General features: G+C 42.9%; 2 protein-coding genes across 14 annotated transcripts in view; one reads left to right on the forward strand and one right to left on the reverse strand.

Moving 5' to 3' along the window:
• LOC106563303 (TNF receptor-associated factor 2) overlaps nucleotides 1-126 on the reverse strand; it is a 30040-nt gene extending 29914 nt beyond the window's left edge. The window contains exon 1 of the mRNA XM_014128792.3: nucleotides 1-126. The gene's annotated coding sequence lies outside the window, so the exon portion shown is untranslated.
• On the forward strand, nucleotides 105-20787 carry LOC106563305 (ubiquinone biosynthesis protein COQ4 homolog, mitochondrial). 13 transcript variants are annotated; one of them, XR_006757657.2, is made up of 8 exons: nucleotides 119-254; nucleotides 691-853; nucleotides 1050-1159; nucleotides 11566-11716; nucleotides 13188-13284; nucleotides 13437-13540; nucleotides 13639-13760; nucleotides 20013-20787. XR_006757657.2 is itself a non-coding variant. In XM_082958158.1 (8 exons), the coding sequence occupies exons 4-7, from the start codon at nucleotides 11617-11619 to the stop codon at nucleotides 13750-13752; spliced, it is 414 nt and encodes a 137-aa protein (XP_082814284.1). In that variant the 5' UTR covers nucleotides 123-254; nucleotides 809-853; nucleotides 1050-1159; nucleotides 11566-11616; the 3' UTR covers nucleotides 13753-13760; nucleotides 20013-20787. The 13 variants fall into 13 exon arrangements, 7 of the variants coding, with proteins under 7 accessions (XP_082814285.1, XP_082814286.1, XP_082814284.1 ...); XM_082958158.1 differs by having other exon boundaries at nucleotides 123-254; nucleotides 809-853; nucleotides 13438-13540; XR_006757661.2 differs by lacking the exon at nucleotides 119-254 and adding an exon at nucleotides 17394-17607 and having other exon boundaries at nucleotides 494-853.
• The last annotated feature ends 1480 nt before the right edge of the window (nucleotides 20788-22267 follow it).

A 22267-nucleotide genomic window follows, 5' to 3' on the forward strand; every position in this document is an offset into this window, starting at 1 on the left:
CAAATTAAGGCCCAATGTACTACAGCTTTTTGTGCTGTACTTTTTCTGTTGCTTTGCAACACAACTACGTCACTTATTACGTGAACTTACAATAGACAGCAGTAATTGTGACTCGCTTGTAGGCGTGTTGTATGACTGTCTCGTTATGCTATGGGTACATAGTTCAATAGTAATATCCTTTAAAACGCTCTGGTAACAAACAAACTTTACTGCCCTGTTTCCAATTATCCACATGTCTGGGAGAACCTGTTCAAGTAAGTAAATACATTTCAAAAATGTAAAAAAGAAAACGACGTATTCTTAGCTAACTAGCTACAGTGCAGGCTAACTCAAATGAGCCGCTAAACGAGCTAACATTAGCTAGCTTAAACTTCAAATACTGTATAGATAGCTAACTAAGTGAATTAAATATCACTATCTACCTAACTTCATATTAGTTAGCTATCTTGATGTGGTTTTTTTACAGTGATAAACAAACTCCAAATGCATTTGTAGGTAACGTTAGCTAGGTAACAGCCATGGAGGAGGGTGAAAGGATAGCAGCCCCAACTGTCAGTGAGAGAGTAGGTTATTCTGGATAGGGCAGGTACATTTGTGTAGTTCCTGTCCCTAGAAGTGAGGATGGAGTTAATAGTAACATAATATTCATTGCGGTGTAATTTGACTATAGTAAAGTCTGTTTCTTGTGAGGTTTTCTGTCCTCAAATAGAGTTATGAAACCTATCTACATATGAAGAGGTCCCAATGAAGAGCAGTGGTTCTCAGTCCTGGGGACTCAAAGGGGTGCACATTTTTGTTTTTGCCTTAGCACTGCACAGCTGATTCAATTGATCAACTCATCAAGCTTCAAGTGGTATTTATGTATTCATTTGTGATGCTATCCTTGATATGATCCTGCTGTTGCCACATGCTACACATGCACATATGTGTGCACATGCATCTATCTATCCAATGTTATCATTTGTTATAAAATATATTATACTTTAGTAATCCACAATGACCTGGTGATGTAAATGTCTAATAATGACATTTCTTCCATATTCCTACAGATACCTTGCAATTGGAGATTCCTTCAAAACGATTGCCTACAATTACTGTGTAGGGCACTGCAAGGTTGGGTGACCAGGGCCATCTGGGACTGCCACTTGGGGGAATTCAGGTGTGTTAAGGCTACATATGAAGAGCAGTCCTGCATATAACTATGCTATATTGTTTGTCCTCGTGTGTCCGTTCATGGTTTTCAGCATAAAGTACTCTGCAGCCACTTAGTGTGGTGTGGTGGCCACACACAGATTACTGTTCAACACTGCCATATTTTCACAATCCCTCTCTCCTCTCCATAAATCCTCTAGGTTATATCAGCTGTGTCGGTGAACCCCTCCTGCATCTGAACTGGCTACATAGAATTGTAATTAGTGTTTAATGTTTTACGGACTCCTGAGAGAACCAGCAAACCAGGCTCTCGTCTTGTGAAACAGTGGATGTAAAGAATCCAGCTAGCTAAAATACACTGCTCAAAAAAATAAAGGGAACACTAAAATAACACATCTTAGATCTGAATGAATGAAATAATCTTATTAAATACTTTTATCTTTACATAGTTGAATGTGCTGACAACAAAATCACACAAAAATAATCAATGGAAATCCAATTTATCAACCCGTGGAGGTCTGGATTTGGAGTCACACTCAAAATTAAAGTGGAAAACCACACTACAGGCTGATCCAACTTTGATGTAATGTCCTTAAAACAAGTCAAAATGAGGCTCAGTAGTGTGTGTGGCCTCCACGTGCCTGTATGACCTCCCTATAACGCCTGGGCATGCTCCTGATGAGGTGGCGGATGGTCTCCTGAGGGATCTCCTCCCAGACCTGGACTAAAGTATCCGCCAACTCCTGGACAGTCTGTGGTGCAACGTGGCGTTGGTGGATGGAGCGAGACATGATGTCCCAGATGTGCTCAATTGGATTCAGGTCTGGGGAACAGGCGGGCCAGTCCATAGCATCAATGCCTTCCTCTTGCAGGAACTGCTGACACACTCCAGTCACAAGAGGTCTAGCATTGTCTTGCATTAGGAGGAACCCAGGGCCAACCGCACCAGCATATGGTCTCACAAGGGGTCTGAGGATCTCATCTCGGTACCTAATGGCAGTCAGGCTACCTCTGGCGAGCACATGGAGGGCTGTGCGGCCCCCCAAAGAAATGCCACTCCACACCATGACTGACCCACCGCCAAACCGGTCATGCTGGAGGATGTTGCAGGCAGCAGAACGTTCTCCACGGCGTCTCCAGACTCGGTCACATGTGCTCAGTGTGAACCTGCTTTCATCTGTGAAGAGCACAGGGCGCCAGTGGTGAATTTGCCAATCTTGGTGTTCTCTGGCAAATGCCAAACGTCCTGCACGGTGTTGGGCTGTAAGCACAACCCCCACCTGTGGACGTCGGGCCCTCATACTACCCTCATGGAGTCTGTTTCTGACCGTTTGAGCAGACACATGCACATTTGTGGCCTGCTGGAGGTCATTTTGCAGGGCTCTGGCAGCGCTTCTCCTGCTCCTCCTTGCACAAAGGCGGAGGTAGCGGTCCTGCTGCCGGGTTGTTGCCCTCCTACAGCCTCCTCCACGTCTCCTGATGTACTGGCCTGTCTCCTGGTAGCGCCTCCATGCTCTGGACACTACGCTGACAGACACAGCAAACCTTCTTGCCACAGCACGCATTGATGTGCCATCCTAGATGAGCTGCACTACCTGAGCCACTTGTGTGGGTTGTAGACTCCGTCTCATGCTACCACTAGAGTGAAAGCACCACCAGCATTCAAAAGTGACCAAAACATCAGCCAGGAAGCATAGGAACTGAGAAGTGGTCTGTGGTTCCCACCTGCAGAACCACTCCTTTATTGGGGGTGTCTTGCTAATTGCCTATAATTTCCACCTGTTGTCTATTCCATTTGCACAACAGCATGTGAAATTTTTTGTCAATCAGTGTTGCTTCCTCAGTGGACAGTTTGATTTCACAGAAGTGTGATTGACTTGGAGTTACATTGTGTTGTTTAAGTGTTCCCTTTATTTTTTTGAGCAGTATATTTACTGCAAATTTTAATGTATAATTTTGGAAGCTTGCCTTGCTGATATTTGCCATGCAATGCAGCTGAAGTAACATAGCTAACTATTTTCTTGCTTATTGTGTAGTGGAGGGAAAAAAATACCTGTATGCCTGTGGATGTATAGCTAGCTATGTAGCCGATCTGTGTAGGGAACCTTAAATATAAGGTCAGAACCTAGCTATCATAGCCGGTTGTATCGACTTGGCATTAATGAAGCCTTTGGATTGAGTATAATAACTTTGTGACAAGGATGCAAGTTGTAAATACATGTAGTTATAACCAAGCATTAGATCCCCACATTGTAGCCTGTACATTTAATATATTCACTGATCATGTACTCTACCTTGGCATATAAAGGTGCAGTTCATGTATGAATGTGTGGGAGACGTTATTTTTCAGTCATATCCAATTCCAGTCTTTGAATGATGCTGTATCTATCACAATTATACACTAAGTGTTTACCAATGTTGGTCCTGGGACATCAATGGTTACATACTGTAACTATGCAAGACTATAAATATGATTTAACTAGTTAAAGACTGATTTGTAATTCATATAAACAGTACACTAAACTTGCTATGCGTCATGTAAATACTCTAAAACCGGTTCATCTCACTATCTAATTTCCTTCATCTGCACTGATCTGAGGACACAGGATAGGTGTAGTGTTTCATCAAATGAGACTTACTTTCAACCAGCAGAGAATGTGAAACACTTTATTGAAAGAAGTACTGCAATGCACATCTGGTGTGCATTATAAAACAGAAAGGTGGTGTAAAAGACAAAGGGACTGGTAAGTGAGGAGCAGGGAAGACCGCATATGATTAATGAATTATAGTGCTACTAAACTTAATATTCTCTCAGTTCATCACAATTACATGGTGTCTTCTAACCAGCCTTGGGCCCCCAGTTGGCCCAAAGGTCATCTTCAGAGCAGGTGGCGATGATGGGACTGGGGGGTTGGCAACCTCTCTCACATCAAAACATACCTGCAGAGGACAGACAGAGAGAGAGATTGCATTATTAAGCCTTATGTTTTTTTTATTCTAACACTGTCGGTCATTATAATCATAAGGTGACATGCAAGACTGACCTTGGATCATTAACTCTGGGACTACTACATCTCTATCTGTATTTCAATGTTAAGCATAACACTTCCTGTTGACCTGACCAAGTGACCTCTAACCTCTGATCATGCTGTATGTAGCCAGTTCAGATGCGGGAGGGGTTCACCGACACAGCTGATATAACCTAGACGATTTAGGGAGAAGGGAGGAGAGGGATGAAGTGAAGGTGAGACTGTTATTGAGAAAATAAGCTAGTTAAAGAGACGGTGTTCAACAGGAATCTGTGTGTGTGGCCTCACCTGGTGTCCACACTAGTACTTTATACCGAAAAGCATGCAGACACGAGAACTGACAATATAGCGTAGTTATATAATTCGAAATAATGAAGTGTCTTGCTATTGTCCATGGTTGGTCCTTTTGCCTATTCTTTAAAGGTGGAAGGAGCCACAGTTACACCTGAGCCTGCTTACTGTACAACACAATCCATCAATCAGATTGATACATTAGTGTGTAGGTGTGGGTTATAGGGTGTCTAATTGTTCTACATTTTTTCAATATGGGTGACTTAAAATAGCCTGTTTTGCTTTTATACAGACATCACACTTACCTGAAGTAGAAATCAAAGGGAGAGAAACTGGGAATTGAATAACTGAAGTTGACATAGCTAAGTAAATGGAAGAATACTCTTATTGCAATGTGGATGGCTCTTAAAAAGAGCCTTTGGTTGTGCATAGTGTAGTCTATGGTGTTGCCAGTGTACAGCACCCTCTGAAGAAGTGGGAAGTGAAGATTGCCTCCCGTGCTGTGTTGTTGGCCCCCATCCTTGAAATATCCTGCAGAGCAGCAGACCTCTCCTCTGGCACGCGGCGGCGAGCTGCATATTCCCTCCTGGTCCTCGTGTCCATCCTCATTAAGTTATGCAGGACACAGGTAGCCTTCACACGCCTGAATTCCCCCAAGAGGCAGTCCCAGATGGCCCTGGTCACCCAACCTTGCAGTGCCCTACACAGTAACTGTAGGCAATCATTTTGAAGGAATCTCCAATTGCAAGGTATCTGTAGGAATATGGAAGAAATGTCATTATTAGACATTTACATCACCAGGTCATTGTGGATTACTGAAGTATAATATATTTTATAACAAATGATAACATTGGATGGATAGATAGATAGATGCATGTGCACACGTGTAGCATGTGGCAACAGCAGGATCATATCAAGGATAGCATCACAAATGAATACCACTTGAAGCTTGATGAGTTGATCATTTGAATCAGCTGTGCAGTGCTAAGGCAAAAACAAAAATGTGCCCCTCTTTGAGTCCCCAAGACCAGGACTGAGAACCACTGCTCTTCATTGGGACCTCATCTGCAGACAAGTTTTCACAGCTCTCTGTATCAGAGGACATAAAATATCACAAGAAAAATACTTCATTATACTCAAATTACACCGCACTGAATATTATGTTACCATCATCTCTGTCCTCACTTCTAGGGACAGGAACCACACAAAAGTACCTGCCTTATCCAGAATAGCCTACTCTCACTTTGACAGTTGGGGCTGCTATCCTTTCACCCTCCTCCATGGCTGTTAGGTAGCTACCTACAAATGCATTTGAAGTTTGTTTTTTACAATGATAAATACATCAAGATAGCGAGCTAATATGAAGTTAGGTAGCTGGTGATATTTAATTCACTTAGCTAGCTAGCTATACAGTATGTAAAGTTGGCTGGATAGCATACTAGCTACGTCGTTAGCAGCTCATTTGAGTTAGCCTGCACTGTAGCTAGTTAGCTAATAATACATCAGTTTTTTTTTTTTTTACATTTTCAAAATGTATAGTAATGCTGGGCTGTCTGGAGCCTGGTCTGCAGTGCCTGGGTGTGGGTGCTTGGGGAATGTCATTGCCAGAGGGGGGGGATTTTGGGGGTCCCTGGGGTTTGAGGAGAAGAAGCCCCTCTATTGGGCTAACCTGTCCCGGTGCAGTGCCACCTTTCTCCCCCTGGGAGGAAGCTGTACCTGGTACACAACCCCCTACCCTCTCCAGGACGCTGCAGGGCCCCACCCAGTGGCTGTCCCACTTGGGGCATCTGCCTTTCTTCCTCAGGGGGCTGTAGACCCAGACCAGCTCCCCAGCCACAAAGTGCCTTCCCCGGGTGTGCACATCATAGTTCCTCTTCTGCCTCACACCTGCATTCACCAGCTGCTCTCTGGCGAAGGTGGTCCTGGAGTCTCTGGGCATATTCCGGCCCCTGAGGAGCAGGAGGGCTATCCAGGGGCCGACCAAACGTAATCTCTGCAGGGGTGCAGATCTCTCTGCCCAGCACAAGGAGGGCAGGTGTGCAGGAGGTAGAGTCTTGGACAGCGGAGCAGCATGCCAAGAGGGCCATGGGCAGGTGCTTTTCCCAGTCACACTGGTGTTTGGCAGATATGATGGCCAGCTGCTGTCTAAGCGTTTGGTTGAAGCGCTCCACAAGGCCATCACTTTGAGGATGGAGAGAAGTAGTGCGGGTCTTGTGCATACCCAGACTCTCACACATGGTGGCAAACACACGGGACTCAAAAGTTTCTGCCTTGGTTGCTGTGGAATCCACAACTCCAAACCTGCTGAATATTCCCGCTGTCAGGGCGTCGACGATGGTCCTGGTACCTCCTGGTAAGGCAGAGCATATGCCTCGGGCCAATTTGTGAAATAGTCCATGGCCGTGAGCACCCAGTGGTTACCACTGTCTGTGGTGGGGAACGCCCAACCACATCCACTCCTACCCTCTCCATGGGAGCCCTAACTGGGAACTGTTGGAGCTGAGCATGAGAACGGCCTGGAGGACCCTTTCCCGCTGTGCAGTTGTCACAGCGGCAGCAAAAGTCCTCCACATGCCTCTTGTGCTGCCCCCATTAAAAGCCCTGACAGAGGTGGCAGAGGGTTATTGTGACCCCAAAGTGTCCAGGCCCCCCCCCCCCCATGAGTGCCCTGGAGCACAGCCTCCCACAGTGCTTTTTGGACCACCACCTGCCACCTCTTCTCTCCCGTAGCTGGCTCCTTCCATACCCGCTGTAGCACGCCATCAGCCAGCCTCAGTCTCTCAAACTTTGACCACAACCCTTTGGTTGCGAGTGATAGAACTGGCACCTCTTCCCACGGGTCTCAGCTGCGCCTCTACCCACTGTAGCACTGGCTGTAGGTCTGTGTCCCATCCCTGCTGCTGCCCCCATTCAGCCACATCAACAGTCCGCAGCTCACAGCAGACAGGCCCGCTCGCCCAACACACTGTGGTACAGACCCCCTCCTCCCCACACAGCTCTCTCTCACAAGCCTCTCTACGCTCACAGTGGCGGCACCCGTCTGCAGTACAAGGCCGACAGGATATAGCGTCGGCATTGGAGTGGTGTGCCCCTGCCCTGTGCACCACTGAAGTCGTACGGCTGAAGCTCCTCCAACCAGCGTGCAATCTGCCCCTTTGGCTCTCTGAAAGACATGAGCCACTGGAGAGCAGAGTGATCAGTCCTCACAGTAAAGGGCAGGCCACCCAGGTAGTACTTGAAGTGTTTGATGGAAGCCACAACAGCGAGGAGCTCCCGCCGGGTGACAGAGTTGCGGCGCTTATGTTTGTCGAACGTTTTGCTGAAGTGTATTGTTGTATGTGTTGAACTGCTTTGCTTTATCTTGGCCAGGTCGCAGTTGCAAATGAGAACTTGTTCTCAACTAGCCTACCTGGTTAAATAAAAGGTGCATTGTTTTTCTTTTTTTAAATGATGCTGTTGAGCACGCTCGTTCTCTCGCTTAAAACATATGCTTTTTGTTTGGAAACTGAGGTGATAGGCTATATGGCTAGCTACACACATTTCAAATCATAGCTGTTTGCGGAGATGTATAGCTATATTGAGTAGTGACAACTTTCTCAACGAAGCTGCGGAAGGATGAGCTTTTGCAGAGACAGGTATGGTGGTCTGAAGAGCGCGCTTGTTTGAAATGGATAAGTGTCGTGGTAGCTTTCGATAGAGAAGAACATCAAGACAAAGAAGCTGTATTATAAGTGGGATGCACTGTTGAGCGCTGCATCCGAGGGGTTCGTGCTGATTGTATGGAGATTGTGACAGACGGTTAAATGGCGTCCCTAGAGAAAGCAAAAACAAAATGGTTGTCAGGAGTAGTGCAGTATTATCATAAGGAGACATATACGGAGGGGAAAAGAGCGGGAGGAAGACGGTGAGCTTGAGTCTGTAAAAATGGCGGGAAAAAAGGAGATGGTTTGTTAAAGAAGAATTTCACCGGATGTTGTCGTAGTGGAACGCTAGCGGGACACCTAGCCGTAAGAGGTTTAAACGAATGGGGGAAAGAAATGTGAATTGTTTCCCTCTCAAGAAAAGGATGCCATTGAAAGGAGTGATTACTGGGGTAGAAGTAAATGTAAAAGTTTACCAACTGAAGGGGAAGAGTCCCGGTGTATGTGATGCCCGTCGTTTGATGCGACGCATGCAGGGTGGCGAGAGTGGTGAAACAGAAGAGTCATTGTCTGTTCTTCTGAGTTTTGATGTTGAGTCTTTGCCCGACAAAGTGATGTTAGGATATATAAGTTATCCTGTACGAGCCTTTGTGCTGAATACATTACGTTGTTACAGGTGTCCAGCTTATAGGCATGTGGCAGCAGTGTGTAGGAGGGAGGTTCCTAGGTGTGAGAACTGTGCAGAAGGGCATGATACAAAGGGATGTGTAGCATTGGGGAAAGTAGTGGTCTGTGTTAATTGCAGGGGTGCCAAATGGGGCTGGGGATCAGAAATGTCCGTTGCGAGAGAGACAGGTTGAGGTTTCCAGGGTTAGAGTAGTGCAGAAGTTGTCATATGCTGAGGCAGTGAAGAAAGTAGAGAAAGATGGGTCAAGGGGAAGGGATCCTGAGAAGAGTCGTGTGAGTAGTAGATCTGTACCAGTACAGAGGGATAAACCAACAAGTGATATATGTTTCAGTAAGATTGGATTTTTAGCATTTATAGCAATGGTTATCACCTGTACTGCAGGGATGGAACAGAAGTTTCAGAAAATTGAGGTTGTGGTGGCAGCTGCAGAGGTAGTTGGGTGTGCGAGACTTGAGATCAGAAGAGTTACAGGGTGTGTTAAGTGGTGATGTCCCATCCTTTCAGGTTGTTGGCATGAGGTAGGACTAAATATATTTAAATAGTGGGGTAGGGTGTTTTTATTTGTATAATTTTTTTGAGAGTGTAGTGTTAGATGGTAGGGTATTTAAAAAAAAAAAATTCAAGCAAAGTATATATGGGAGTTCTACTCCAGTCTAGTCGGTGGCGGTAATGCAACATATTAGATTTCAACCGCCGTTTAAACATCATCGAAGAAGAACTTTCTCCACGCTGTACAATGTGCAAACGTAAATTGAAGGACATGTCACGGATTTTGTGACCACACAGCAAGAGGTTACACAGGAACACACAAGAAAATACACAGTTCTGCGCGTGCTCTGGTCTTCTCTGTACTCGCTACATAGAACGTCACTTCTACGCGTACTCGCCAGCCAGGGCCTGTTTGTTTACGAAGGTATACATGTGGGACTTGTACCCTTGTGTGTGTATGGATAAGAAGTCAGTGAGGAGGACTATCTATCTTCTTTTGTCTGCCAATGTCGTTTTAGTTTGACCAGCTCTCTGTGTGTCGACGACGTCCTCCAACTTCACCTACAACCCACCGCTGTCTCGTTGAAATTCCATATTTAGCCTGTACTCGTGGTTGTCCAGCTTTTATTTATTTTTCAAAGCCCCATAACGCGGTCTCAACCTGTCAATATTTATATAAAACACCACCTAGACGAGGCCATGCTGGACTCGTTTTATCTCACTCTGCGCACCAGGGTGAGGTGTAAACCCCACCCACCTAACGTTTTGTGCCCGGTATTTTTGAATGCCTATGCTATAATAATGTTTGCGAAGCTATTCTAGTTTACCAAGCTACCAATTCATTCAAATAAAATGTTATTGGTCACATATACGTGTTTAGCAGATGTTGTTGCGGGTGTAGCGAAATGCTTGTGTTTCTAGCTCCTACAGTGCAGTAATATATAACAAGTAATATCTAATAATTTCACAACATATACACAATAAACACAAATCTAAGTATTGTCACAGCGGCATAGACTAAGATACAATAGAATGTAATACAGTAATTCACACTAAAGCTACCCTTAAGAAAAATATAGTTTACATAACTAAAGTTACTTTGAAAAAGTAGTTCACTACATTCAAAATACTTTGTGAAACATCATGGTCACAGAGCATTTCATATTAATCTGTATGTAACTCTGAGATACTCCATTTAGTATGATATATTACATTTTGTATGGTATGTATTAATTTGTGGATGTCCATCCACTCCGTATATGTTACGAATTACAATTTGTAGAATATGATACAAATTGCAATTTGTACAGTATGTTACGAATTTGCAAAACATATGATCTTTTACGAATTTACATTTGTTTTGGCTAATGTTAGCTAGATGGCTAGGTTGCTAATGCTAGCTAACGTTAACGAGGCAAGGTTTGGGGTAAGGAGTTAGGTTAAAGGGTTAGGAAAAGGTTTAGCTAAAAGGGTTAGGGAAAGAGTTAGCTAACATGGTAAGTAGTTGCAAAGTAACCAAAATGCTGAAGTTGTCCTTGATGAAATTAGAACACGCAACCATGCTAGACGTTTCGTTTTTGCTTTAAGTAACCTTCTATCTTATGTAACCATACTAAACGTAACATATCATACTAATGTCAGTGTCCTAGTCTGAGACTAGTCTCTGAAAAATGATCATATGTAAATCTGAAATGTCAGACTACAAATTGCAAGACAGATTAATTCGGGGTCATAATTTATAATATGTTTCAAGTGAGAATTTGGCATGTGTTATGCTGAAAAAGAAAGGAAATGATTGTTCTTCACCCACATTTTATTTTAGCCAAAAAAGTAGTGTGTAGTTCCAGTAGTAAGTTACACAGTAAAAAACGTATTAACTACTGAAAACACTACCTAGATTTGAATTTAGTTCAACTACCACTAAGCTGTTAAATTACTAGTTGAACTGCATATAGTTCACTACTCCCCAACACTGATAATAATGTCCTGTTTGTAAAATGTTTTTTTTGTGTCATGTGTGCTTTATAAACATACAGTTAATGTGAAACTCAAAATGCGTTCAAGATTCCCATCACACTAATTTCCTTGCTGGCCTCATGTACTACTCATTTACTAGGAAACTTCATCACTGTTTGACAGTAAACTAGAGCACTGGAAACTACCTGTGGCCCCATCTGAGCAGTGGTAATTGATGAGCCATTGTGGATGGGATGAATGACTGCTTCAGAGTCAGGTGTTCTGCATTATGTCTGATGGTGTTTGCTCTCCCCCACAGCCCTGTGTGTCCGACAGCAGCATAGTGGTCTAGACTCTGCAGACAGCCACTATGACAGACTACCCGGGCCACATCCCTACCGACGTCATCCAGAAAGCACTGCTGGCTGTGGGCCCCGGGGTGGCAGCCCTGCAGGACCCCTACAGACATGGTGAGAAGGATGCCCACTTCCAGTTGTGATATGTTCACATGGGCATTTACATGTGTAGGTAGTTTTTAGACATCATCAAGAGTATTTAGCACTGACAAACTCCTTATTAAAACAGAGCCAAAGGTGTATTGTACCAAGAGTTTGGCTAAATATAATGGTACTCAGTTTGTATGACTCTGATATTAACCCCAGAGCGCTGATATTAACCCCAGAGCAGGCAATGGGTTGTTCTACCAATTCGGTGCTTTTAAGATGTTTTGGTAAAAAAAAAAAAAAAAAAACATTTGATTTCACCATTTTAATATTCTGTCATAAAAAGCATGTTCAACTTAATAAAAGAGGTAAAATAATAAAAATATCCATCTCAAGAGGTAAAATAATCAAAATAACTATAGTAAGTGGCAAATAAAGTAACAGGGTTGACCGTAACAGGGTTGACAAGTTCATCTTAAACCAGCCATAACTCCCCTTGTGACAGGGGGAATGGAAGCTTGTTGTGTACAACAGGGAGGGGCAAGTGAATGAAAAAAAAAAAAAAGAAATTAAAACATTTCTAGCCTGCCTATCTATGGGTAATAGTTATGCTTGACCCAATCAGTTTTCCACAACAAAACACCAGACAATTTACAAAAAGAGTAGAACCAGCTCAACTGCTTTTACACTATGATTTGACTGTTAGATGTTCAGTGTTTCTTTTGAGAAAAAAATATTTAAAAAGGAATAGGTTCACCATATTAAAACGAAAGTTCAGTTTTTGTAACAGGGTTAAAATAAGGGACAGGTTTTTTTACCTTAAAATGAATCACTAATCACATTAAATAATAATCAGAATGTACTTTCTCAAAGCAACAAAATAACTAGGGCTTTATAATGATGGGGAAAACTTAAGTGGATAAAAATGTTCCTCGAAGTCACAGAGGGGACATGTCAAAATGCTGTATTTTGGCACTTTAACAACTCTTTATTCATATATCCATGTGTTCTATATTAATTGGCACTTCATTGAATATAACAGGGTTTTAAATCCAATATTGGTGCACAATTTCTAACAAAAATATCAAAGGGACGCAAAAGGCACTTATTTCATGGAAGACCATAATACTGATCCATAATGAGTTTGGTGTGGGTGGGGTGTTCCCTGTTTCGTTTTCCTGTCTGCATTGGAAATTCAAAGTAGGTGATTAAGTTTCATTACTCAGTAATCGATACCAAGCAGAGTTATTTAGTGGGTTTCCTGTGTCATTTAGATCCTTTGTTACCAGGTCTGGTAAAACAAGAACTAAAACTGTGTGAAACAGTCTTAGTGAAATTAGATGAAAAGTTTGATTTAAAACAATTAATTGAAATATCAATTATTCAAAAGGGTGAGAAATAACTTAAGTTTCTCTTTTGGTGTAACATACACTGCATTTTTCTCAATAAAAAGGAACATATTTATCTCACAGTAATCCCTGTTCCCCATGTATTGTAGACATGGTGGCCGTTCTCGGCGAGACTACAGGACACCTGGCCCTCAATACGCTCCGGGACAGAATAAGAGGAGACCCTGAGGGCTATACCATTCTAACGTATGGCACAACCTCTGCTGTCTGTCCTACTCAGTGTTTATGTCCATCCTGATTCCTGAAATATACATCTCTACAATTGGGATAAGTTCTGTGGGAACATGTGTTTGTCCATTAATGCTCTTGTGTGTATGTTTCATCTATTGTTGTGTTAGAAGAGCGCCCACGGATCAGGCTATCCACATTGGATCTGTCCAAGATGGCCTTTCTTCCAGATGGATCCTTAGGGAGAGAGTACTTGTGCTTCCTTGAAGACAATGTGAGTTTGTGAAGGACATTGATCTCTTTGCAGAGGGAGTGTGGTGATTTTTGTAGTGTATTTGCTTAGCTCTATTTCTCTTTCCCTCTCTTTCTCAGAGGGTGACCCCTGACTCAAGGGCAGATGTTAAGTTTGTGGATAATGAAGAGTTGGCGTATGTTATGCAGAGAGGTCCACGATTTACTGCACAGCTTACTAGGCTTGCCCACTAACATGCTAGGTGAGTCTGCCACCATAGAAGTAGGATTCATCGATTACATACAGTGAGCTCCAAAAGTATTGGAACAGTGAACTTTTTTTTTTTTTTCTCTACTCCAGATACAATGACCACGCCATTAAAATGCAGACAGTCAGCTTTAATTTGAGAGTATTTTCATCCATATCAGGTGAACCGTTTAGAAATGTAGAAATTACAGCACTTTTTGTACATACAGTGCCTTAGTGTATTCATACAGTTGAAGTCGGAAGTTTACATTAACTAGTTTTAAATGACTCCAACCTAAGTGTTTCAACCACTCCACAAATTTCTTGTTAACAAACTATTGTTTTGGCAAGTCGGTTAGCACATCATTTTTCCAACAATTGTTTACAGACAGATTATTTCACTTATAATTCACTGTATCACAATTCCAGTGGGTCAGAAGTTTACATACACTAAGTTGACTGCCTTTAAACAGCTTGGAAAATTCCAGAAAATGATGTCATGGCTTTAGAAGCTTCTGATAGGCTAATTGACATCATTTGAGTCAATTGGAGGTGTACCTGTGGATGTATTTCAAGGCCTACCTCAAACTCAGTGCCTCTTAGCTTGACATCATGGGAAAATCAAAATAAATCAGCCAAGACCTCAGAAGAAAATTGTAGACCTCCACAAGTCTGATTGAAACTTAGGAGCAATTTCCCAACGCCTGAAGGTACCATGTTCATCTGTACAAACAATAGTACGCAAGTATAAACACCATGGGACCACGCAGCCGTCATACCGTTCAGGAACGAGACGTGTTCTGTCTCCTAGAGATGAAAGTACTTTGGTGTGAAAAGTGCAAATCAATCCCAGAACAACAGCAAAGGACCTTGTGAAGATGCTGGAGGAAACAGGTACAAAAGTATCTATATGCACAGTAAAATGAGTCCTATATTGACATATCCTGAAAGGCTGCTCAGCAAGGAAGAAGCCACTGCTCCAAAACCGCCATAAAAAAGCCAGACTACGATTTGCAACAGCACATGGAGACAAAGATTGTACTTTTTGGAGAAATGTCCTCTGGTCTGATGAAACAAAAATAGAACTGTTTGGCCATAATGACCATCGTTATGTTTGGAGGAAAAAGGGGGGGGCTTGCAAGCCGAAGAACACCATCCCAACTGTGAAGCACAGGGGTGGCAGCATCATGTTGTGGGGGTGCTTTGCTGCAGGAGTGATTGGTGCAACTTCCCAAAATAGATGGCATCATGAGGGAGGAAAATGATGTGGATATATATTGAAGCAACATCTCGAGACATCAGTCAGGAAGTTAAAGCTTGGTCGCAAATGGGTCTTCCGAATGGACAATGACCCCAAGCATACTTCCAAAGTTCTTTCAAATGGCTTAAGGACAACAAAGTCAAGGTATTGGAGTGGCCATCACAAAGCCCTGACCTCAATCCTATAGAAAATTTGTGGACAGAACTGAGAAAACGTGTGCGAGCAAGGAGGCCTACAAACCTGACTCAGTTACACCAGCTCTGTCAGGAGGAAAGGGCCAAAATTCACCCAACTTACTGTGGGAAGCTTGTGGATGGCTACCCGAAACGTTTGACCCAAGTTAAACAATTTGAAGGCAATGCTACCAAATACTAATTGAGTGTATGTAAACTTCTGACCCACTGGGAATGTGAAGGAAATAAATCACTCTCCACTATTATTCTGACATTCTTAAAATAAAGTGGTGATCCTAACTGACATAAGACAGGGAATTTTTATTTGCATTAAATGTCAGGAATTGTGAAAAACTGAGTTTAAATGCATTTGGCTAAGGTGTATGTAAACTTCCGACTTCAACTGTACCTCTTAACTTATTTCACGTTTTGTTGTGTTACAGCCTGAATTCAAAATGGATTAAATAATGTTGTTTCTTACCCATCTACACACAATACCCCATAATGACATAGTGAAAACATTAGTTGAAAATGAAATACACATATCTAATTTACATAAGTATTCACACCCCTGAGTCGATAGTGTTAGAATACCCTTTGGCAGCGATTACAGCTGAGGTTTTCTTGGTAAGTCACAGAGCTTTGCACACCTGGATTGTACAATATGTGCATTCAAGCTCTGTCAAGTTGGTTGTTGATCATTGCTAGACAGCCATTTTCAAATCTTGCCATAGATTTTGTAGCAGATTTAAATAAAAACTGTAACTAGGCCACTCAGGAACATTCATTATCGACTTGGTAAGAAACTGTAGTGTATATTTGGCTTTGTGTTTTAGGTTATTGTCCTGCTGAAAAGGTGAATTTGACTCCCAGTGTCTGTTGAAAAGCAGACAACCAGGTTTTCCTCTAGGATTTTGCCTGTGCTTAGCTTTATTCTGTTTATTTTAACAAAACTCCCTAGTCCTTGTCGATGACAAGCATACCCATAACATGATACAGCCACCACCATGCTTGAAAATATGAAGAGTGGTACTCAGTGATGTGTTGTGTTGGATTTGCCCCAAACGCTTAACGCTTTGTATTCAGGACATAAAGTTTATTTCTTTACCAAATTGTTTGCACTTTTACTTTAGAGCCTTGTTACAAACAGGATGCATGTTTTGGAATATTTGTATTCTGTACAGGCTTCCTTCTTTTCACTCTGTCATTTATGTTTGTTTTCTGGAGTAACTACAATGTTGTTGATCCATCCTCCGTTTTCTCCTATCACTGCCATTAAACTCTGTAACTGTTTTAAAGTCACCATTGGCCTCATGGTGAACTCCCTGAGTGGTTTCCTTCCTGTCCGGCAGGAAAGATGCCTGTATCTTTGTAGTGACTGGGTGTACTGTGTCATTAATAACTTCACCATGCTCAAAGTGATATTCAATGGGCCTCCCGAGTGGCACAGCCGTCTAAGGCACTGCATTGCAGTGCTAGCTGCGTTACTACAGATCCTGGTTCGATACCGGGCTGTGTTGCAGCCGGCCGTGACCGGGAGACCCATGAGGCAACACACAATTGGCCCAGCGTCGTCCAGGTTAGGGGAGGGTTTGGCCGGTCGGGATGTCCTTGACCCATCACGCTCTAGCGACTCCTGTGGCGGGCCGGGCGCGTTCACGCTGACACGGTCGCCAGGTGTACGGTGTTTCCTCCAACACAATGGTGAGGCTGGCTTCCGGGTTAAACGTGCATTGTGTCAAGAAGCTTGGCGGGGTTGTGTTTCGGGGGATGCACGGCCCTCGACCTTCGCCTCTCCCGAGTCTATACGGGAGTTACAGTGATGAGACAAGACTAACTACCTATTGCATATCACGAAAAAGGGGAGAAAAATGTTTTACCTGTCAAAAGTTTGGACACACCTACTCATTCCAGGGGTTTTCTTTATAGTAAAACTATTTTCTACATTGTAGAATAATAGGGAAGACATCAAAACTATGAAATAACACATAGGGAGTCATGTAGTAACCAAAAGGTATTCAAATTGAGATTCTTTAAAGTAGCACTAAGGTTGCACATTTTGGGGAATATTCAGAGGTGTACATTTTCAGTTGGAATTAACGGGAATATGGGAATTAACAGAAATATATGCAAATTAATATTAATACCATTTAAATGTAGATGTTTTTTGCATTGGATAGTCGAGAAACTAAAGCTTTGGTTGTCTTCCTCGCAGGCTTCCATGTCTGATGTTGGTGGGATTTGGAGGATGATGGAGGCAACAGGGGAAAGAGCCTCAGATCCACAAAGTCCCTTCCACCAAGTGGCCGATTGAGATATGTTGGCACAACTGCCATATTGCATCTCCGTCCCAAAGCCCTTATTTGGAAGTGTACTTCGTCAAACTGCCAAGAACCTTGCTCTCATCCAGGCCAAGGTGGTGAGACACGGTAGTGATTACACCATAGGTCTTGTTGATGTCTGCACCCGACAGGATGCTCTTGCCAGCATACTTGGGGTCCAATGTATGCCGTGGCGTGTATGGGCTTCAGGCAGAAGTCTTCATGCTTTTTGATGTATTTCAGAACTGCAGTTTCCTCTGCTTGGAGCAACAGTGAAGTGGGCAGGGCAGTACGGATTTATTATCTTACATCTGCAAGCAGAGTCTGAACATCAGACAGGATGGAATTGTCTCCCTCAATCTGTGCAATCGCTACTACTATAGGTTTCAGGAGTTTCAGGCTGCTTACCGCTCTCTCCCAAAATACATCATCCAGGAGGATCCTCTTGATGGGGCTGTGATATGGCCATTTCTTGGAGAGACTTTCAAACATAACACCACCCCAAAAGGTTCAAAGTGGTGCTCTTATTCTTCTCACTTTGCTTGGTGAGGTAGATTGCTGCTATAACTTGATGACCCTTCACATACCTAACCATTTCCTTGGCTCTCTTGTAGAGTGTATCCATTGTTTTCAGTGCCATGATGTCCTTGAGGAGCAGATTCAATGCATGAGCAGCACAGCCAATGGGTGTGATGTGAGGGTAGGACTCCTCCACTTTAGACCAAGCAGCCTTCATGTTCACAGCATTGTCTGTCACCAGTGCAAATACCTTCTGTGGTCCAAGGTCATTGACTGCCTTCAGCTCATCTGCAATGTAGAGACGGGTGTGTCTGTTGTCCCTTGTCAGTGCTTTTCTAGAAAACTGGTTGAGGTGTGGAGATTATGTAGTTAATTATTCCTTGCCCACGAACATTCAACCACCCATCAGAGAGGATTGCAATACAGTCTGCTTTCTCTATGATTTGTTTCACCTTCACTTGAACTCTGCATCCAGCAAATGAGTAGATAAAGCATGTCTGGTTGGAGGGGTTTATGCTAAATGGTGTATATATATATATATAAATACAAATAATGTATTTTGTCATTATGGAGTCACTTGTATTGTAAATAAGAATGTTTCTAAACACTTCTACAATAATGCGGATGATACTAGTCTTGGGCGGTATACCATAAATCGGGGTATTTGGAAAAAGCCATAGGATGGTTTTTCAATACCATCAATGCTGTTTAAACTATATATTACATTTTTTTTAATACAGTTGAATATTTGTAGATACTTTAAGTAAATAAATATCTGCTGTCAACTTGTGCAATACTTTAGCAGAATTTTTTTTTGCGTTCTTCATTTCACCTGTCACAATATTTATGTAGCTTAGCGTAGTCCCCAGTCACATGTCACGTGGTGTTGGTTTACAAGAACACAACATGAGAATCACGCACTGTTCGTGCAGTACGCGCCAGGTGATCTAAGTACAGTATGGAATTCACAACTAAATGTTTGACAGCTAGATACAGTATCTTAACTATTAAGTTAACTGTTGCTTCCCACAATGTTAACAATATTCCATATCGCACTTCGGAAGCCAGCCGCACCAATGTGTCAGAGGAAGCACTGTTCAACTCATGACCGAGGCGCAATGAGCAAAGTAAAGCCCCCCGGTCAAACCCTCCCCGAACTCAGACGATGCTGGGCCAATTGTGCGCCGCCCTATGGGACTCCCGATCACGGCCGATTGTGATACAGCCCGGGACCGAACCCGGGTCTCTAGTGACGCCTCCAGCACTGCGATATAGTGCCTTAGACCGCTGTGCCACTTTGGAGGCCCCCGGACATAATTTCTAATGACAAAGTGTAGTCGGGCCTGCTGACACTTTCCACAAACAAACGGTGCTTGTCATTGCTTGTTAGAAAGCTCCCCACACATTTTTGAGGGCGTACTGTAGTTGACCATTTTTTAGTGGGAGGATGGTGCTCCATGACCTCTTATGTATCAGTTGTGGCTTAGCCTAGCTATCTGCGTCTGCATTGGGTCCGCTTCTGTCATGTTTCCCAGGGGATTCTTTTTTATGAGCACAATTCCCGCCCGCCTTTTAAGCTCTGTCTACCTAAATTCATGATTTTTTGGGAGTTGTCTGTCTGAAGAGCACCCTCCCCGGAACATTTATTTCTCCCTTTTCGAAGTAGCCAAGAGAATCCCACACGATCCCCTGACCTAGTGCTATTGCAGGTCTAGGATTTCCACTAATATTAGGTGGGACTTTCAGTCCCGTCAATGACACATCACTTCGTAGGTTTTTAGAATGGAAATCAAATTGCATATGAAAATGAAATACTTCCTGAAACTGAATTTCCTGAAAGTGGCATAATGAATTTAAAGGGGGTATTGTCTGAGTATTAACATCAGCTGTAAATGCTTCCTTCTCTGTTATACAGTAACTATTGGCATCAGTCTGGTATTTGTAAAGTAATGTGATTATTTCGGCCTGACTGTTTCCTTGTGGCTCTCCCACAGTCGTCTGGAATCCCTGGTGACGTCCCTGGGGCTGCGGGCTGTGAGGAATGGCCGACAGGCATGCTGTGTCCTCAGCATCTTCTAGGAGCGACGCTGGGAGCAGAGTCTGCAGGACCTGAGACTGGAGCTGAACATCGAGCACCCCCTCTGATGTCAGAGCTACCACTGTGCAACCAGATGGTAGAGGATGCAGGGACTCTTTGGAGAGATGTAATGTTGGAATTTTGTGGGCTGACTGTATAATGGCAATTGTGTCAAGCTTCCCCATGTTTCAAAGTGAATAATGGTGAAGGAAGGAAAGGCCTATATTCACAATGGGGGCAGGGGATTTCCAGAGAGAGATTGTTACCCCCTTAACAAGCTTGAGATCATTTCCCCTCGACAATGGTTAAGTACAGTATGACCTGACATTGAATAGAAGGGACTTTTTTGGAACAAAACCTTGTTGAGGGTCTTGTATTACCCACTGCCATTCTTCAAGCGCCAAGTCATTACCTAGGTTGGGCAAACCAAGGACATGAGAGAGCCTGTTGCTGCTGGTTACACAAGTGGTGGCTTAGTCATGTCTGGTATCATTCAGACGCTGAGACTGGTTCTATCTGACATTTCCTTCTCTTATAACTCATGGTACATCACCCACCTGGTACTGTAATGACTGTCAATCATTGACTGAGTTTTATTTGACAATGTGTGTGTTCATGACAAGCACAGCACTGTTCATGCATCTCTGGCGTGAGATGTCACTTATCAATAAATTGTTTGCACTTTGTTGAAACCTTTTTTCGATAATGCTGTACTGTATTATGCAAATTACTACTAGTCTAACTTGTTGCTCAGTCAGCTGGAGCTGAAGTTTGCTTGGATGTTTTTTTCTGGTTTGTTTGAAGTCAGAACTAGCAATGTGTCACTAAGATGGGAACATTCTGTGAAGCACTTTAAGTTTTCCAAACTACTACTCACTTATACAGAACGATCTTTGATTATCATTGTGGGGAGTTTTCTGTATTTTCTTCTTTCTCTAGGAAGGCAGGTTTTTATTATCCACAAAGAAGAAACATCCATTAATAGTATCTCATACCATGTAGTTGATACAGTATAACTTTTTTTTTACACTTGTAGAATGTAAACTTTGTTTATATATATACAGTTCCAATCAAAAGTTTAGACACACCTACTCATTCTAGGGTTTTTCTTTATTTTTACTATTTTCTACATTCTATGAAATAACACATATTGAATCATGTAGTAACCAAAAAAAAGTGTTAAACAAAATCTAAATATATTTTATATACTTCAAAGTAACCACCCTTTGCCTGGATGATAGCTTTGCACACTCTTGGCATTCTCTCAACCAGCTTCACCTGGAATGCTTTTCCAACAGTCTTGAAGGGGTTCCCACATATACTGAGCACTTGTTGGCTGCTTTTCCTTCACTCTGTGATCCAACTCATCCCAAACCATCTCAATTGGGTTGAGGTCAGGTGATTGTGGAGGCCAGGTCATCTGATGCAGCACTCCATCACTCTCCTTGGTCAAATAGCAAAAAATCTCAAATTTGGACTCATCAGACCAAAGGACAGATTTCCACCTTTCCATTGAATGTCCATTGCTCGTGTTCTTGGCCCAAGCAAGTCTCTTCTTATTATTGGTGTTCTTTAGTAGTGGTTTATTTGCAGCAATTCTACCATGAAGGCCTGATTCATTCAGTCTCCTCTAAATAGTTGATGTTGAGATGTGTCTGTTACTCAAACTCTGAAGCATTTTTTGGGCTGCAACTTCTGAGGCTGGTAACTAATGAACTGGGGTGCGCGCAAGATGGTGGTCAGTGCAGATGTGTTTTTTTGGTAGCTGAAGGAATAATTGGATTTCCTCACCCAAATATGACCATTTGGTCATTTCTAAGGTCATAAAACCCTGTATGAATATGGTTTAGTTTGCTTACCAAAGTAATTGATTACCCTCTTAAATGTATTCCCCTCTAAAACTATTAAGTTAGCGACAACACTAGATAGCCAGATCAGCTAGCTAGCTCAAAAACTAGCTTGTCTACATGTAAACTTCCAAAACCAAATGAAAAGAAATTGAGAAATCATCAGATGGACAATTAACAGCAAAAGATGGTATGGTTTTGGGTACTCCTCTTCAGAATGTAACTGGGGGGAAATACTGCTATGTGTGATGAAAATTACTTTCGCCCATCCAGTCCCCAGCTCGGGCCGTTACCTTACGACCCTGGCACTCCAGTCAAGCCCCAG

Source organism: Salmo salar, chromosome 11 (assembly GCF_965601325.2).
Source record: "Salmo salar chromosome 11, fSalSal1, whole genome shotgun sequence".
In the NCBI taxonomy this organism is placed as follows: domain Eukaryota; kingdom Metazoa; phylum Chordata; class Actinopteri; order Salmoniformes; family Salmonidae; genus Salmo; species Salmo salar.

Coding starts and splice junctions, on each gene's coding strand:
- LOC106563305 (XM_082958159.1), top strand. CDS start 11,617: ATGACAGACTACCCGGGCCACATCCCTACCGACGTCATCCAGAAAGCA. Junction 11,717..13,187: donor GCAGGACCCCTACAGACATG/GTGAGAAGGATG, acceptor CATGTATTGTAG/ACATGGTGGCCGTTCTCGGC. Junction 13,541..13,638: donor TGTGCTTCCTTGAAGACAAT/GTGAGTTTGTGA, acceptor TCTCTTTCTCAG/AGGGTGACCCCTGACTCAAG.